At 39.3% G+C, this 20,059-nt stretch overlaps 1 protein-coding gene and 1 long non-coding RNA gene across 2 annotated transcripts; both read left to right on the top strand.

Annotated features, from left to right (window-relative positions):
* Positions 3,485-8,013, top strand: LOC110434465. The gene is made up of 3 exons (XR_002451972.1): positions 3,485-4,624; positions 6,704-7,023; positions 7,783-8,013. It is a non-coding gene; the product is annotated as an uncharacterized LOC110434465 (long non-coding RNA).
* Positions 15,150-17,481, top strand: LOC110434860. The gene is made up of 4 exons (XM_021459621.1): positions 15,150-15,235; positions 15,330-15,433; positions 15,604-15,691; positions 17,169-17,481. Exons 1-4 carry the CDS (start codon positions 15,150-15,152, stop codon positions 17,257-17,259), a joined length of 369 nt encoding a protein of 122 aa, XP_021315296.1. The 3' UTR covers positions 17,260-17,481.

Consider the following 20,059-nt stretch of genomic DNA (forward strand, 5'->3'; position numbering starts at 1 on the left):
CTAAAGAGGGCATGTTCTATGCTCGGATTGGAGTAAGACTTTCAACACGGATGGGTAGAAATGATTATGAGAATGATAAATCAATTTTTCTAGTGTTGCTGAATGACCAAGTTAGAGGGTTTGAAACTTTGATACCCTATCCAACACACAAAAATGTGGCATAACAAGTCATTTTATCTAATTTGGTATGATATCTAATTGATAAAATGATTTGAGTTGTATATAATGATCACGGTGTTGTTCATACAAGGTCTCCGAATTGTGGGTAGCTCAACTAAATATAGCAATCAAGGAAGCTAAATAGGAACAAATAAGACTTTCATATATTCATCAAAACATATCCCCCTCTCTCATATCGAGGCATTATTTATAGGATATTTTTTACAACAAGAAGACCATAATGCCCCCCATCCAACCTAAATACCGAGAATATTCCTATGGGCAAGGGCATCATGATCCATTCAATATAAGGACATCATGGTCCACTCCACGACCGCTGAAAAGCAGGTAATGAAACAGGCTAATAAGGTATATTTGGTTCCGCAGCTACCCCTCTAACTAGACTATATAAAGTCAACTTAAACATATTTGGTTGCCTGAACAAGCCTCCAAGCCAGTCTTGAGGAAGCCACCATTGGCATCTTAGTTAGGTTAATAGAAAAACATAGGAGCAGAGTGTTCCTACATAGCCTGCTTGCCTCATCTTTCATTGACGGTCACCATCGTATCCCTGTCGTCCAATCCTACGGCACCACAACAACGAGAACATCCCACCCTCCTCCCACTGCAACTTATGGCTGGGTTCGCTGGCGCATATGGTAGGCTCACTTGGCATGGCGACGGACCCCCAAGATAGTGAACTCATGTGGTAGGGGCCCCATGGTAGTGGGTTTGCGCGGTGCAGGGGCGGACTCGCACCTACGATTCGTGCAGTGCAACTACGGTCTGACATGGTAGAGGCGCCCACAGTTCATGCAGTGCAACTGTGGTCTTGCACGGAGGTGTTGCGTCCCTGGCCATGGCGAGGGGATAGAGGAGGCCAGAGCTCCACAAGGGGGCAACAACCGAGGTCCCTAGCAAGAGGCACGCACAATGGTTCATCTCAACGCTCGCCGAGGTGCTCGCTACTTCTTTCCCCTATGCGGCCACTATCTGTTCAACAAAATGCCTTGGAGGGGTAAAGTTAGCAGCTCAGAGAAGAGGTGATTCTATGCAAAGCAAACCAAAGCAACCAAACACATAATTTGCTAACTAGGCTTAGAAAATACACACAATCAAACAACTATGGATTAGCCTGTTAGGAATAGACACATTAAGAATTGACTCTTTTGAAGCAAAGTGGTTGTTAGGTTGGGTGTGCTGAAATTTAACAGGGCCTTGTTTACTTCACCCCAAAATCCAAAAAGTTTTCAAGATTCCCCGTCACATCGAATCATGAAGCATTAAATATAGACGAAAACAAAAACTAATTACACAGTTTGTCTATAAATCGTGAGACGAATCTTTTGATCCTAGTTAATTCATGATTGGACAATGTTTGTCAAATAAAAACGAAAGTGCTACAGTAGCGAAATCCGAAATTTTTTCGGAACGAAACAAGGCCCAGGTACTGTAACATTTTTGTTTTATTTGACAATTAGTGTCTAATTATAGACTAATTAGGCTCACACCTTGCAAATTATTTTCTAGTTGTGTTTTAATTTTGTAAATAATATATATTTAGTATTTTATGTATGTATCTAAACATTTAATATGATGATATTAAAAAAATGAGAGGAAACCAAACAAGGCTAAGCCTATGTAGGCCTTGTTTAGTTCACCCCAAAAACTTTTCAAGATTCTCCGTCACATCGAATCTTGCGGCACATGCATGGAGCATTAAATATAGATGAAAACAAAAACTAATTGTATATATTTGTAAATCGCGAGACGAATCTTTTAAGCCTAGTTATTTTATGATCGGATAATGTTTGTTAAATAAAAACGAAAGTGATATAATATTAAAATCCAAAAACTTTTTATCTAAACAAGACCATCTGTGCACAAGCATGCTAGAAAAACAAACACACCCGCCGCGTGCGTGGTTCCAGCGCCATCTGTGCAGTCTGCACCGTGCATGTGAGGCACGACCGTACCTGTACCAGATCGTGCAGTGCCAAATCGATCGATCGCACCGGGAGCGGGAAGGGAATGGTGGCGCCCCGCCTGGCGCGCTGGTGGCTGGTGCGCTGCTGCTTTTCTGCAGGGGCCAGGGGGGCGGGCCGGCCATGCAATGCATGTGCACGCGACGAGCGACGCCAATTATTCCATACGCGGTGGTGCAGCGCAGTACGCGCGGATTGGGGACTGCTGCTGGTGCTAGCATGGCATGCACCTGCGTCTGCGTGCCGTGTCTGTCCGGAGATCTCACAGTGTAGATCTTGGCCCTACGCATTGCATTGCATTGGATCGATCGACCGGCCGGAGCATGTAGTACTTGTGTACCGGTGTACGTTCACTGTACACGCGCACACCCCTGGCCCTGGCTACTACTACTGTAGTATTACTGTATTAGACAGGCTGGAATATATATGTGCTGCCCAATCACCTCTCGATCTGGACGTACTGCACCCAGGACACACCATCATGCTCCAATTTTATTTTTCCAGTATACCCTTTTGTTCCTGAGTAAAATATTTTTTTAGAGGTATCTTAAACTAAGTTACAATAAATGAGTATCTAATGATACTAATTTGGTTTTATAAAAGCTCACACTCTTTTCTACTCTCTGTTCCTGAAAACTTCATTCCTAGTGTTGTCTTAAGTATTTTTTTAAAAATTTTGCCTAAATTTTTAGAAAAAAACGCTACTATTTATACTAATTTAGTATCATTAAATTTATCATAGAATATACTCTTTCTGTCCTTTTTTTTAACTGATCGGTAGCCTCTGCTCTACACCAAGTAGGGTACAAGCATTATTTAATCTACTTGAATGTGCGTACTAGGATCTGCAAAATATTTGTCGTTTCCCCATCGATCACCACTTTACATTCTGTCTCTGTCGACATTCTTTTTTTCAGACTTGAGCTGATTTTCGCTATGAATTTTATTAGTCACCACCAGCTTACTAAAAACTCGACTGAATCTTCCCATGCATGCATCTACAGATCTACCCCCCGGCCTTGCTCATACAAAGCTAGCTGCTAGCTAAAGTTTCTGGCCCACTCTATATATGCAGAGCCATAGAGACAGTGCAGTACTTCTCTCATTATTTTTCTACCACTCCAAGTAAAGCCTTTGTTCAGTTGGCAAATTTTTTGGATTTTTTGTTACCGTAGTACTTTTGTTTGTATTTGGTAATCATTGTCTAATCATGGACTAACTAGACTCAAAAAATTCGTCTTTTGTTTTCGTTTATATTTAATATTTTATGCATATGTGCCACAAGATTTGATGTGACGGGAAATTTTAAATTTTTTTTTAAACTAAACAAGACCTAGATTGAATGCAAGCATTATTATTCCAGCCAAAAGTTTTTTTTGTTTTCTAGAGAGGTACGGTACTTCTATAATAGAACAGACAAAGGTGGTCCAATGAAGCTCCAACAAGCTGCAGTGCATGCATGATTGCATGAAGAGGTTATAACCTCTGCAGCATTGCCACCATATGTCCTTTTTAACTCGGTCCGGCCGGTCTCTCCAATCCATGACCTTCATTCTTGTCGTTGTAACATCGTTGAGAGTTGAGACCAGACCCCATGCTCTGCCTGCCTAGCTGCTTCGGTAAATTGCATTGGCTACTCTCCTCTCTGCTTCTTCCTACTCCTACTACATGAGGTCTATCATCGATCGTCTCTTGCATTATATAACAGCTAGCCATAGTGTTTCCTCACCACGACTATGAACAGGGGGCGACAAGGCGCCGCCTTTGCATTATATAACAGTAGTTCTTAGTTATATAAGGAGAGGGAGATGAATAAAGAGAGGCGATGCAAAATGGCAGCATGGATCGGAGGTTGAAGAAGAGAAAACAAAAGTGAATCAGTGTGTATCTGTAGCCTCTCAACTCTTCAAGTCCATGCCATGCCTTTCCACAGCTTTCTTGAACTTCTCCTCCTCCTCCTCTCTCTTAGAAGGGTAGCTTTGAACATCTCTCTCTCTCTCTCTCTCTCTCTCTCTCTCTCTCCAAAGAAGGTCAAGAAAGCTGTGGGAAGAAATGACATAACAAGGACTCTGGAATTCTGTAGTGAGATGTGATGTTAACTGCCCTTTTGCAAATGTAAGTTGTTACTCCTCTGAATCCGTCGTGCTTTATGAGTAATCACTACTACTCGTGCAGCAGCTTGGTTTGATTTTGTCGAGCGATCGATGCAGATCGGTTTTGCTTTCAAATTATGCGGCTTACCTATATATTATATATATGCGGCCTTCTTGATCTTATGATCCTTCTCATCTTTTTTTTCCAACAAATATGTATGTTTTCTTGGCTGAACGTAATCTGATGGAGTTTTCTCATGATTTTACACCTTCTAATAAATTTTCCAAACTGTGCGTTATATTTTAGCGGAGTGTAAAGAGAACCTAAAAGGAGTAAGGACTTAAGTCGTGGCACATCCACACCCAGCAACACTATAGGAGTAGCAGGTAAAGCAAGACAGATTTGTGCATTGTGACACCGAAAAGATTAGGCATATACTCATGACGACATAACTTCTTCTTTGCTCAAGAGATTTCTTGCAACGTGCAGATATGCCACTGACGATATAGGCCTTGTTTAGTTCCCAGAAAATTTTGCAAAATTTTTCACATTCCCCGTCACATCGAATCTTTAGACGCATGCATGGAGTATTAAATATAGATGAAAATAAAAACTAATTACACAGTTTGGTCGAAATTGACGAAACGAATCTTTTGAGCCTAGTTAGTCCATGATTGGACAATGTTTGTCAAATACAAACGAAAGTGCTACAGTGTCGATTTTGCAAAGTTTTTCGGAACTAAACAAGGCCATAATGCCGAAGCTCACGAAATATGCACGAGTATGTTGATAGTACAATATTAATTGCACCTTGAACTTCGTGTTCTAACAAAATGCCAGTGTATATATTTTCTAGAATATTTTTTACCATCTCATTGCTGACAATTTAACAGGGTCACTGGATTTCATGAACTACTAATAAGGCTTGTTTGGATCCCATGTAGTTAATGATTAGCTGTTAAAAATCATATGAGACCCCGTACGGATCCTCAACTAATAATAGGTCATCACCTAGTGTCGGATCTACCATCCAGCTAAAAGTTAGTTAACTTTTTTTAGCTAACAAAGCTAAGAGCATGTCAGATTTGTGGTAATTATATTAAGAGGAAATGTGAGTTTGGAGGTAAGTAGTTTAGAAATTAAATCTTTTGTTTGTTTCCTAGGAGTGGGAGTTTTGCTATAAAGGGGATGGAAATTGGGTGAGATTTGTGACTTAATGGAAGATAAATGTATCCTCACAATCCATCATAAATTGTTCTATAACTGTGCACACAAAAACACACCACCAACAAATAGCAGGGGATATGAATTCCCTCATCGACTCTCCCTGTCCCTTATTGGTCTGTGACTAAAATCAAATTCACAGCAAAGTTTATGGAATGCTTCCGTAATAGTTAGTGGATGGATCTAAACAGACCTTAATGTCTCCAATCTTTTGATGAATCTTTTCATGTACTTAGGTAGACATATTTTGTAAAATTTGTTATAAATTCACATCCCCATCCTAAAATAAATCAACTTCTTCCTCGAGCTACGTACCTAAACAAACACTTGGCTAGACATAGGAGTATATAGCCATAAGTTATTTTTTTAGTGAGTGAGTATTTGTCATTTACTCTAAGAACATTGAGAAACTTACTGGCATGGCCATATTGGCATTCCTTTGAAGGTGAAAAGACAGAATACGTGCTGACATACGAAATGGTGCCTTTAGAGCAACTCCAACAGATATGTTATCCATGTTGTCTAGGCTATTTTTACATTTTTAAAACAAAAGTTAAACTCCAACAGATGTGCTATCTGGTTTGCTAAAATAGCAAGTTTGCTATTCCTAAACTTTCGCTTGTCATATATAGCATGTCGTCCTCACTAGCTATCTTATACAAAGGCTGTTGTGTAACTCTATGCTTTGAGTGAGTTTTTTATTTTACACAATGGCTAAATCTTGTAATTTAGAATATAATTTTAGCTAGTCTCTTGGAGATGCTCTTATTATTATCTAAAATTCGAACTGGACTGTTAATTCTGTGGCCTTCTCTCGATTAAGGCCTTGTTTAGTTCCCTATCTAAAAAGTTTTCACCCATCACATCGAATGTTTAGACACATGTATAGAGTACTAAATATAGATAAAAAAATAAACTAACTACACAGTTTTGTTGAAAAATCACGAAACGAATCTTTTAAACCTAGTTAGTCCATAATTAGCCTTAAGTGCTACAGTAACCTACATGCGCTAATGATAAATTAATTAGGCTTAATAAATTCGTCTTGCAGTTTTCAGACGAGTTATGTAATTAGTTTTTATTAGTATCCAAATATCCCTTTCGACATTCTACCAAACATTGATTTAACATCCAAATTTTTTTGACCTCCAACTAAACAAGGCCTAACATATCAAAAAAAATCATTCTAACAACCAATGATGAATAAATAATTAAATAAACCGCGCGCACTGTCGTGGCAGGCAGCAGGCACGCACATTCTGAAAAGCTGAGGCAGGGGGGGCGGTTCCATTTGCTGTCAAGCTGGAGTACCCCACAGGCAGTGACAGAGGGAAAGGCTGCGCCTTCCCTTTGCCCACGTCTCACCATACTGATGATTGATCTACCCACGGCAGAGGATTTCATCAGAAAGCTCCATGCTCCATCATCCATCCATCCATCACACTCCAGCCTGCATCAAGGTCGGCACAAGGCAACAAGGGAGGGCCACTGACAGGTGGGCCACGTGCCTGCACCAGGCCCACGTGTAGCCCCAGCAGCTCGTGCAGTGAGCCAGTGACAGGTAGGCTGTCCGTCACAACTCACAATTGGCCTACCTTAGCTCCAAGATAATTTCTCAAACAATATTATCTTTTAGCACATAACTCAGGCCTAGTTCACTCCAAAACTATTTTTAAAATTTTTCGTCACGGCATGTGTAGAGCATTAAATATAGATAAAAAATAAAAACTAATTGTATATTTGCCTATATATCACGAGATGAATCTTTTGAGTCTAGTTAGACTATCATTAGATAATATTTACCAAATAAAACAAAATGCTACAGTACCCCAACCAAACAATTTTGGGAACTAAACAAAGCCTCATTATCTGAATAGTCCATAGCCTGAATAGTCCTACAAAACATTCTAGTGTATTCTTAAAATATATACATGTATAATAACGAAATTAGATGCCTTTCGCTAGAACGGTCGACCTCATTTGACGCTCGATAGAGGCACGTTGGTGTATGTTTAAATTCTTCTTCTTGATACAATAATACAAAAATCTTTTACTTATTCGAAAAAATTGTATACATAACTGTTGATCAAGAATTAACTTTTCTTCATTCTACCAAAATACGAAGAAACATAAAATATCTTTTTTTTCTCGATCGGGCAAATATAGGCCCGTTTTGAAGAAACATAAATTATCATGGACCTGCTCTAGTAAAAGTATGTTTCTTATTTTTTGTACTATTCAACTGATCAAAAATTAATCTATCTGGCTCTAAACTTGACATCGTCCTTCCTTACCGCCCTCTCCGGTCTCCTCTCTGCAGATCTGGCCATCTGGTCCTCTGATCTCACTCGCCTTCTCGCTCATGTCATGGATGGCTGGCCATGGCCATGGTCTGATGACCCAGATGGGAGAGGAAGCCGTACTAGGAGTACTCCTACGGAGTAGCACTAGCTGCCACTGCCAGGAATAATGGAATATGGATTTCACTGCAAGCAAGCAAAGGGCAAAGGCAGTGGCTGCACCAGCAAGAATCCAGTAAAAATTCCCTCTGCACTGCATTGCCTGGAATCTCAAGCCTGCAGGCATGGGGACACAAGGAACATCATGCCTTCTACGGCCCGAAACTGCATCCCACTCCTTTTTGTTTGTTTTTTTTGTTTTCCTAGCTATAGCTAGGAGTACACTCTCCATTCTAAATGATAAGTCACTTTAACTTTTTTTGGTATATCAATTTATATATATATATATATATATATATATATATATATATATATATATAGGCATACGTATATCGATCTAGATATGTAGTAAAATTGATGTGCCAAAAAAAGTTAATCAACTTAGGCCTTGTTTAGTTGCAATTTTTTTTGGATTTCGCTACTATACCATTTTCGTTTTTATTTGACAAACATTGTCCAATCATGGAGTAACTAGGCTTAAAAGATTCATCGCCTGATTTACAAGCACACTATGCAATTAGTTTTTGTTTTCGTCTATATTTAATACTCCATGCATGTACCGTAAGATTCAATGTGATGGAGAATGTTGAAAAGTTTTTGGCTTTTGGTGAATGTGGATATATATTTAGATACGTAGTAAAATCGGTGTACCAAAAAATCAAATCGACTAAGAATTTGGAATAGAGAGAGTAATATTTTGCAATTCAATTACCCTAGCCCTATTAGCTTTTATATACATAAACTCTATTTTGTAACAAATGTTTCTGTGGCAGCATAAAGTTGAACTAAATTGCATGTCACTAAATGACAATAACATAGGAACGCGAAGAGAAGATCTTCAAGAGAGGAAATATATATTTCATGCAAGCTCTCTTTTTAATTTGTCTCTTATCTTTGTGAGTGCATTAGCGTCTAGTCTAGCTAGTAATAGTTCTAAAACATCTTCCCTAAAAAAATAGTTCTAGAATATGTGGTTTTCCTTTTCAATATCCGTGCATGCTAGTACAGCGATAATGTTAAACCATGCAACAAATATAAAAGAAAATCCTTTAACAAAAAAATATATATTGATTCAATAGAAAAATAATCAGACAAAGATTGTTATTCTGGGGCAGATCAATGGGATTGAGGCATGGTAGTATATCAATATCTTCTTAAACTAACTCACGGGTGCTGATGCAACAAGTGGTAACTGAATTAGAACCCCGAAATTTATATCCCAAAAAAAATCAGATCCCCGAATTACACTCTCTTAACACAAGTGATAAATCTTTTATAGCAAGTAATGGTCTGTTTGGGTCTCATTGAGAATGTAGATTCTAGATAGTGAATATAGAATCTGTATTGGATAAAAAAAATGAGTGTTTGGATCTCATTCTCATAGTGATTATTGTCTTTGTATTGTATAACGAATATCTCCAACTAGTAGATTTGAGGTAGATAGTTGTGTTTAAATTAGATTACATTCTTAATTTTCTATCTCATTCTCATTTCTTGAGATCAAACGGGCAACGAGATGATTACCTTTTGCCTGTTGTACTTCCGGGTGACATCCATACCCATGTCCATGTACTCTGATCCGGTGCTTCGTACTGACTCAGATCACAGACAGATGGCACATCTCCTCCATCAGATCGTATGCACCTCGAGACATGTAGATAGTCCAAGAACTGGGACTGTTGAGCGGTAAGAAGCCATGTCAGTGTTGCCTAGCGTTACACTACACGGCACACAACCAATGGCAAACGCAAGCTATGCAGAGTGCACACACACACAAGTATACTGTTCCAGGGAGGCACTGCTGAGAGATGGATCGTCGGATCGACATGCTAGCTAGTACTACTGTAGCAGCTAGGTCACCTGCCGGCAGCAACAAGTTGGTCTAGAGAGGCTGTCATGAAGACAATTGGTCTACTACTGTTGGTACGAAGAAAGACCGTAAGAGAGATCGACCAGGAGACAGACCAGGTCCTGGGTGGGTGTGATTTGAGGTCTCATGCATGCATATTCTGCAGGATAGTACAACCTTTTTCTCCCTTTACACAACCAAAAGATCTACTGATTGCACGCTTCACCACAGTCTACAGAACGACACGTCAATCGCACTGTTCTTTTTTATTCCTGATGAAAAATGTCGCCTCTCAGAGAAGAAAAGAGGAGTATACTCCACAACAGAAACATCTCAGTAAAAAAAAAAAATCTATGCTAATGCCTTGTTTAATTCACCCCAAAATTCTAAAAATTTTCAAGATTTTCCGTCACATTGAATCTTTAGACGCATACATAGAGTATTAAATATAAAAAAAAATAATTAATTATACAGTTTGTATGTAATTTATGAAACAAATCTTTTAAAACTAGTTAGTCCATAATTAGACAATAATTATCAAATACAAACAAAAATATTATAGTAGTCAAACTCAAAAAATTTCACCGAGTAAACAAGGCCTAAGTCGAAATTGCGTCCACCACTCCACCTTATCCGTTATTACTAAAACAAGGAGTAACTTTTATTCCCTCTGATGCTCAACGTTTTTTTTTTTTGCTTTGCATCTACGTCCAGATACATAGCAAATTCTATATGTAAGCGACTTATAATTTAGAGCGAGAGAGTAACATACAAAACATGCAGCTAAACTAAGCATGACCACCTAGAAGAGATTAATTAGTCCTAGATACATATATAATGTTTAAAATTGTTTGAAGAACATTGCAGCAAACTTATAGTCTAAGGGAAACCAACAAACATATATACTACTCCCTCCATCCCAAATTGTAAGTCATTCCAAAAAACTCGGAGAGTCAAACTTTTCAAAGTTTGACCAAATTTATATGATAAAATAATAATTATTATGATACCAACTAAATATCATTAGATTCTTTCTTAATTATATTTTTATAGTATACTCACTTTCCGTTACAAATCTTAGTATTCACTCCAAGATTTTTGGAATTACTTACAATTTAGGATAGAGGGAGTAGCACCTAGCAGAGATTAGGAGGAACCATAATTTCAGCTACTAGTAACAATACTCTTTTTTTTCTCTCTCGGGTAGAAATTAAAATGCACAGGAAATAAGTGGAGATGATGAACTTATTAACCAGTTCTACTACCAGCACCAGCAGCTAGCCTCCCACATGTACATATATAATTCAGTACGTGCATTAATATATAATCATCATCCATCCTACCAGAAAGAAAACCTAATCTGTACCTTGTGATAGATGATGCAGCAATCCCTCTCATAGCGCCATCCACCTCGCGTGGATGTGATAGCTAGATCGAACGCCTACGCCGGTTAATCACCACATCATCTCCCCTAATTCCGGTGGTCGGTGCCGATCGCTCGATCAACTGGTCTCTCTCTGCAATTTCCCACAGCTTTATTGAACTGCCTCTTGGAATATTGGAACGGATGCACACAGCACTACCAGCATGCAGTTCAAGAAAGCTGTGGAAGACGGCAAGGAGGGCCATGTCTGGTGCACATGTGGATCCGATCCGCGGCGCTGGCCGGTCATCGGCCGACGACCAGCATACACACATTAGATCGGGGAGAATCATATCGAAAGGCGGAATGGATTTCCAAGAAGAGGGGAGGGAGTCTAGATAAGAGGAGATCGGCCGTGAGGTGTCTGGGGAAGAGGAGAAGAGACTATGGGCGGTTATTTATAGGGCCGACGACGAGAGGAGGAAAAGGGGAAGGAGGCGAGTCGCCGGAATGGGGTTGGACGGTTGGTGGTGGCATCTGGTGACTGGTGGAAGGGAAGAGAAGAGAGGTTAAAAATAATGAAATGAAATATATTACATTCCGCGCCCGGTCAGTTCCGAAAGGAGAAAAAAAAATCTCCATTCCTAATGAGTCAAATAAATCCAAATTAATGAAATATATGTAATATTTAAGATGCATAATAAGCATCATCACTAGATTAATACTGCAACATATTTTCATATAATAAACCTATTCAAAGATAGGAGTGCAATTGTTGATACTATTTTTTTTTTATGAAACTAGCTAGTTAAACTTCGCATTAGTTAACTCTTTTGAAGCAAGGTTTTCGTTCTTCTAATATCTCTATCCTAGAAACAATTCTATAATAGCGCTGAGTCAAATCCTTTTAATTTTTACTAAAATTATATAAAAACAATAATACTTATCATACTAAATACATATATTATATACTTTACAAAAATGTATCTAGCAATATATTTATTTAAATTTATATTCTATCTCATGTCATTCTCACAACATGTTTAACTTTGATCAAATATATAAAAATATTAATATTTATGATATATAATTAGTATCGTTAAATATAATTTTATGATAACCTTATTTGAAGATAAAATAGTTTCTAATAATCTAGTTAAAATTTTAAAAATTTGAGGAGCACAAGTTTTATAAGATATATGCAGGTGACTAAAGTTTTGGGATACTGTAGTAATTTTGTTTGTATTTGATAACTATTTTCTAACTATGAATTAATTAGACTTAAAAGATTCATCTCACAAATTATAGGGAAACTATACAATTAGTTATTTTTTATCTATATTTAATACTACATACATATATTATAAGATTTGATGTGATAGAAAAATTTTAAATTATAGATCTTTGCATCATCTTTTCTTGTCTCATCAACTTCTTTTGGCACATCAAGTCGGGCAGTGTCATTCAGTCACACTCCACCTGCAAAAAGCGACATACCAGTGTCCTGTGTGCTGTGCGCCGTGTGCCGTGTGCCGTGTGCCGTGTGTTTGTGTTGGGGGCTGTTTATTTCGTGAACCATTTTGCTAAATGGTGAAGATTAAATCGTGTGACATATATATGAAATATTAAATATAAATAAAAAAATAACTAATTACATAGTTTGTCTGTAATTTGCGAGACAAATCTTTTGAGTCTAGTTAGTTCATGGTTAGACAACAATTGTCAAATACTCCCTCCATCCCAAATTATAAGTCATTTTAAGAATCTTGGAGAGTTCAAGTATCTCAAGTTTGACCAAATTTATATGACAAATTAATAAATTTTTTGATACCAACTAAGTATTATGAGATTCTTCGTTAATTATATTTTCGTAGTATATCCACTTGATCTCACAAATCTTTATAATTCTTTCTATAATTTTGGTCAAACTTGAAATATTTTGACTCTCCAAGATTCTTGGAATGTCTTATAATTTGGGATGGAGGAAGTACAAACAAAAATGCTATAGTAGCACTTTACAAAAATTTCACCAACTAAACAAGGCCCAAAAAGACGCATGCATATGAAGCATTAAATATAGTTAAAAATAACTAATTGTATAATTTGCATGTAATTTACGAGATGATCTTTTGAATCTAGTTAGTCTATGGTTGAACAATTATTATCAAATACAAAACGAACCCAAAAAATTTCACTTAGTTCCCAAAAAAATTTGCAAATTTTTTCACATTTTCCGTCACATTGAATCTTTGGACGCATAGAGCATTGAATATAGACAAAAAATAAAAACCAATTACACAGTTCACCTGTAATTTGGGAGACGAATCTTTTGAACCAAGTTAGTCCATAATTGAACAATATTTATCAAATACAAATGAAAGTACTACATGCCCATTTTACAAACGAAACAAGGCCTAACTACTTTCTACTGTACTTGTTACGGAAGAAGTCACACCAAAGTGCTGAACAGAGAACCTGAAGTCGTAGATACATGCCAAATACTCTCTTAGAGGATGAGAGATTATGCACTTGAACTAGCACTCTCTTAGAGTACGATCGAGATTATGCACTTGAACTAGTTGGTAGTCGTCTAACTAAACTTTAGATGACTAAAATTCAGTTTTTTAATACATTGAGAGAGACTACAACTAGCAATGTAAGATTAAAATACTTCACTTTTTAGTCTAACCGTCTAGATGTGTGGTTTAAGAGTTAAGACTAAGTGATTCCCTGACCAGAGCTGGTAGAGCCAGCACATACTAGCCTCATTGTAAATGAAAAACAGCTTCTTACTATAGTGCAAGATATTTACTAGAAGTTAGAGTTGGAGCCCTTTTGTGACGAGAAGCCTTTCCAAACGGAGTTTGATATGTGTTTCCAGTGGCCTAGCGGCTTGGAATATACAATAATCGGGCAAGAAGAACATGCAGTGTGTGTGGTTACGGCGGCACACTGCACGTTTTCTTGTTTAGCCTCAGCCCTAGCCACGAGCTGACGGTGATGAGAGCGAGCAAACTTGTGGCTACAGTTTGAGCACTGATGTGTCCATGCATGTGGATAATACAGTATACGATCGGCGTGCAGCAGTGAGCAGCAACAACTTTTTTTGCTGATCCTGTCTCTGATCGGATTGGCTAAAGAATTGGAAGACAACAACGTCGTGGGATGCCACATGCCCGACTGAAGTAGTGCGCTAGCGGATCGGATCATGTAGTCAGATTATCCGAATCCGATCGAGTATCGAGTAAGTACTAGCATAGCATAGCAGTAGCACTACTCACAAAACTGTCATCGATGAGTAGAAGTGTCATACATCGGCTGGCTACTAATGTACTACGTGTAATGTCGTCATTTCCCGACTATTCTTTGGTTATATAATCGAGAGAAGACTCAAAACAAGCTGCTTGTTCCGACGCCTGTACCTTAGAATAATTATCTCTACAACTAAAAAGACCCGAAGGTTTTCGCCTCCCCCCCTACCGTGGTTTCGCCTTACCACCCCGTTGTTTCCGCCTTTGACCCACACCCACCCACCTTGGACTCCTCGTTGCCGGAGCTGAGCACGCCCGCCGCCGCGCCCACCGCCAGCCCTCTCCGCCGGAGACGTTCTCCGAGCACGCCCGCCGCCGCGCCCTCTCCACCGGAGACGTTCTCCGAGCACGCCCGCCGCCGCGAAAACCGCCAGCCCGCCAAGCACGCCCTTATCGTCGGCGACGCCCAGGTCCGCAGCTCCCCGCGTCGTCCGTCTGCCTCCTGCGATCTCCCGCATGCTTTCACCAAGGAAACCGCCGCGTCACCTCCCACGATTGTCCGGGAGACCCGCTCCTGCGACTCATCTCCTCCAATAACTTTCCCATCCCCTCCCGAGATCCGCTCCAATCACGCGGGGCTGCCGCCGCGCACGCCGCTACCCATCCCTGCACCCTCGTGTCCTTGCCGCAACACCATCCCATTGCGCCTTGCCTAGGTCCAAATCCCATGACCTACCTTGCCGCGGATCCCACGGGGTCTGCACCATGGCGGTGTTCGGTTGGAGCGGCTGCAGTGGTGAGCGCGCATGGGTGGCCGTCGTAGGCGCGAGCACATGTTGCTACAGCCGGCGGCATGGGCGCAGACTTCTCCACGCAAGCACTCCTGAAGACCTGGCCGCGCCTCTTCCTCTTCCCATCTGGCCCTCCTTGACATCAACCATGGAGACCGCTTCCTCCATATGGCGGCGCCCCTTACCCCCTCCCCACCTGCAGCCGCACCCCCTTCTCCAACGAACATCTTCTTCCCCAACCGGCGGATTTATTGCACAGTGAGTGTCCTGTTCTTTATGGTTTAGGTGGCGTAAGGAAGAGCAATCAGCCGTGCTTTCCACAACCACGGATTCGACTACCCAGGTGCTATATTAGATCTCAATTTTTCTTCTGTCTATCATATATTAACTCTGGACTTAATTTAGTTTGGTTTCTCCAACTAATGTAGGAGATGGCAGAGTGGAAAGCCAGATACTAGGAGAAGTTTGGCTTCGTGTTTATGATTTGTGCCTCTCAGAGGACTGCACCAAGCTAAGGTATGTTTTCTGACAAATTTCTACTTCCAAAATGGCCTAAAATTTACAGAATTATGTTTGGATGCTTGCGATTGTCCTTACCTGTGACTTGGGTAATGAGCTCATGTATTGTCTCATTGTCTAACTTAAAACAGCCATATATTGTTATTTAAGAATTGATTATATATAAGAAGACCATTCCTCCATATATCTATAGGTTTGTTATTAAAATAAAAACTCCGCCATATGGAGGAATTTTTTAGGATTACCTTCTTATCAGCTAGATTTTGTAAGATGCAGCTTACTTCATTCATGCATGGATCGTTGCTGCATGCATACAAGGCCTCACAGATGTCGCTGCTGACACTTGTGAATGCTATAATCCTATAACAACTTTTTTATTTTATATGATTTTTATAAGAACGAATAAATAGTGTTCAAATTGATTTCATTTGAGTGGAGTGAGTATAAGAAAAAAATCAGGAAAAGGGAGGCATTTGTATTATCATCTCCCCTGTACTATGCAGCAGCCACCCAGAAGATGTAGGAAACCTTTAACACCATGCCAACACACTAAGAAGGTTAATTTTAAATGGGAACCCTGGTCACAGCTGCTGCAGTGAAATTCAATTAGCTCCTGTGTGCTCAGATCAAATACAAAGAAACTTCTTCCCAGTTATCTCTTCTGTTTTATTTTTCCATGGATGCTGAGGAAAGATGGAAAAAATAGCACACAGGTAATAAGGTCTTGCAGGTTCTTTATGTATTGACAATTTGGCTTGGGTACGTAGTTGGGTGTCCTCTCACCTTCAGCTAATTATCTTGTTGCTGTACTATTTTTATCACATAGTTAGTGCTTAATCCCCATAGGTACATATAACTACAAGTGGTGCTTACCGGATTTAAGGGGCTTTGAAGTCTGAAAAAAGATATTCTAATGAATTATAACTCAGTTAATGCCCAGTGCCTATTTTGTCATTGTCCAGATCAAGTAATGTTGTTTTCACCGTTCCTCTGAAACTAGCTTCATGGATGCAGACTGCTGAGTGATGTAAAAATTGGTAGATCCATGTAGAGAATTCTGTATTCATGGTACAAAGATCCTACTATATCTACGTGAATCAAGAATAGTGTTTAGATTTCTGGTAGATAAGAGTAAATTGCTTTCAAATTAAGTTATGGCTATTTTCGAAGGAGCTGTGTTTGACTTATTTTGTTGCCTTAATGCACATTTTGTTGGTTCCATCTTCTGAAAAGCACATGACTGAAGAATATCCTTAAAACTTACTTTTTATTCCATGAATAAGTCTTTATTTTTGTAGAGTTTATTAAGATATTTGGAATTTGCCAGCATTGGCTTATAACCATTTTTATCGCATGTTCTATTGCAGCTGATGTTTTGCATGGCTCTCACAAGCCAAAACTTTTTTTTGTTTATACTGATGCTTGCATTGTAGTACTAACGTGAACTTGACAAAGATGTTAGTTGCCATTGTAGGTCACCAGTGGCTTGCAACAACTTCCTGATGCTTCTTGCAGAGATTGTGCAGGTCATGCTAGACAAGTGCTATATTTTGCAGGAGTCATAAGGTAGCATCAAGGTAAAAAAAAATTGTATTTGTAGTGCATTTTGGAGTATTCCATCAGAGTGATTCAATCCTACATCCTACTTCAAGAATGTTATTCTCACGTACCATTTGATAATGTGTAGCAGCCTGCCAATGTAATTATATCCTTTTGATCCAAGGTAAAAAAAGAAAATTATATTTGTAGTGCATTTTGGAGTATTCCATCAGAGTGATTCAATCCTACATCCTACTTCAAGAATGTTATTCTCACGTACCATTTGATAATGTGTAGCGGCCTGCCAAGGTAATTATATCGTTTTGATAATGTGAAGTTGTGTTCTTCTTTTAAAAATGTAAGGGGCTGAATTTTCTGATTACTGTTAAGATAGAGATAATTATAAGAAAAATAGAAAAAGTCATGTGCAAACCTTTTTCTATTTGGAATAGTTTCATACATACATTTTTTAAAGATTTTGCCTCATCTTTTATTTTATTTCAGTTACCTTTTTTTTACAACTTTGACATTTGTGTAGCTATTTTAGTTACCCAAGTTGGGTTCTCCTGAGATCTCCAAGTTTCCAACAGTGGTTAATATTGCTATTTTTTATCCTTTTAACAAATCCTTTATAGGGGTTAAGCACTCGCTCTTCCATGCTCCAGCAGCTTAAGGAGCATGAGAATGGACTCGTACATGAAAATAACAGACACATCATTTCAAAACCTACCTATCTAACTGTAAACTTCTTGTGGCTATCAATCTCGGGTGTTGTGACCATAACTGATACTGCATTTTTGATGGTGTGGTGGTGAAGCCAGATTGGTGGGAGAGATGACTTGCAGTGTATATGGTCCTCAATGCTATGATGGTCAGATTAGTCAAACATTTTACAAACGTCAGCACTATGACCTGAAAAATGTAATCCATTTTAATGCCTAGAGTAGTATTAAGTGAATCAAGTTGTGTAATTTGGGTGACCTATGAGAAGAATAAGTTCTGTGAGTAGCCAGATGGTACACAATTTATCTACAGATTGTATACAGTTTTATTATCTGTGATGGAGAGCTTGAGAAATATTATTAAAATCACAATGTGCATTAATATTTGTATTTACTTGAGCATGTGTACAGTGAAAAACTCAGCGGTCTGAGTTGCACAATGCAAATTTACTTCAGTTAAAACATTAAGCATTCATGCATGAGGAACGACATGCTATGTGTATTTCTTTCCTAGATGGTGGAACCCTCTAACCTGTTCAAGAATATATTGTGAAATTTAAAGATTTCATAAAGTTTGTTTTTTAGATTACGCTCTCTGTGATTGTGTTGATTTCATAAAGTTTGTTTTTAGATTAAATATTACTTTAACGTTTAATTTTTACATTATTATTATCTTATCGTGCGATCTGTGTATTTTTAGTACAAAATGTTAGCTATCCCGTAGCAACGCATGGGCACGCTACCTAGTTATGTTATAAGAGAGAATGAATTTTATCTTTATATATATAGCATTTTTATCGCACCGTCTTTACAAATCATTTCAGGGCTTAAAGACCACTCTCACAATAAATAATAGATTTTATTTAAAGGTAGTTATTTACTTATTATACACATTTTAAAATGCCCATATTTAGAGAAAGTCAAAGCCTCATAAAAATCCACCTCTAACACAACACAACTGAGCACCCGCTCAACACTCAGAACCACCTCTCTACAACCACAACTCTCTCTTCTCTCTCCCCCATATGGGTTCTCTCTTATCCAACTCTTCCTCTTTTTTGGCCCAGTGGCCCCTGATCTAACACCCCTGGATCTAACCAACGACGCCTAGAGGTGGAGACTTCAGCGGGTCAAGGAGGTGGTGTTGCAGGCTATGGCGGTGACATATTGTGGCACATGGGCCCGGTAGGCAGTGGTGGATCTCTAGCATAGACATGGAGGTGGAAGTATAGTGTGGATCTCAACTACAAATCTGAACCCTCGCATCTGCTCTCTTGCTCTCCAGTCTCCACTCCTTGTCTCTCCCTCTCTGGCAGATCTAGCGATGGCCAATTGGTGGGTTTGATCCAACTCTCGGGCAGCCAATATCTAAGGTGAACGGGGTCCTCCACAATGGGCATGTTTTGATAACGATACCCTCATATAATGCTTTTCGTACTCAGCCTTTTTGAGAAGTCAAACTTTTCTAAACAATATCAATGTTAATTAGTATGTTTTGATGATCTATCTAGTTAATCTATTACATATCATAAATATTAGTATTTTTAGATATCTAATCAGTTTTTAAAAATTGGTTCATCAAGAACGAAATATTGTGAGATGAGGGACTCTCTCGTTCGAACTACCCATACATTATTTAACATCTCGGCGTGAGAATATGTTTGTACTCCAATCATATATTCCTAGGTTGCTTGGAGCACACTCGCCTTGCCTCGGAGCTAGCGGAGGCGTTCGGCAGTGGAGTAGTCTGTTGTCCAGCGGCGTCGCGTCGTCGTGTTGGCGCGCGCTGGGGAACGCGTGCTGGGGCAGGTGATGTGAGGCCAGGCCTGGCTTTGGGAAGACGCGACGCCGCACCGGCCGGCGTGACCGACGGAGCGGAGGACGGTGCAGTGCCTGGTGCCTGCGCGCTGCCGGTTGCCCGCTATCTATGCCGCCCAGCCGTGTGCTGTGGGAGGTACCGACTCTTCTATTTTTATCCTCCTTCTCGGCTCTTCAGATTTAGTACATCACTTTCCCACGCAGATCTGATAGGCTGGCCTCGTGTCCCTACGAGACAGGCAACAATAATATTTTTTTTATTAATTCAATAATACCTGGGGTATTT

The sequence above is a fragment of the Sorghum bicolor genome, chromosome 4, assembly GCF_000003195.3.
Source record: "Sorghum bicolor cultivar BTx623 chromosome 4, Sorghum_bicolor_NCBIv3, whole genome shotgun sequence".
NCBI classification, from domain to species: domain Eukaryota; kingdom Viridiplantae; phylum Streptophyta; class Magnoliopsida; order Poales; family Poaceae; genus Sorghum; species Sorghum bicolor.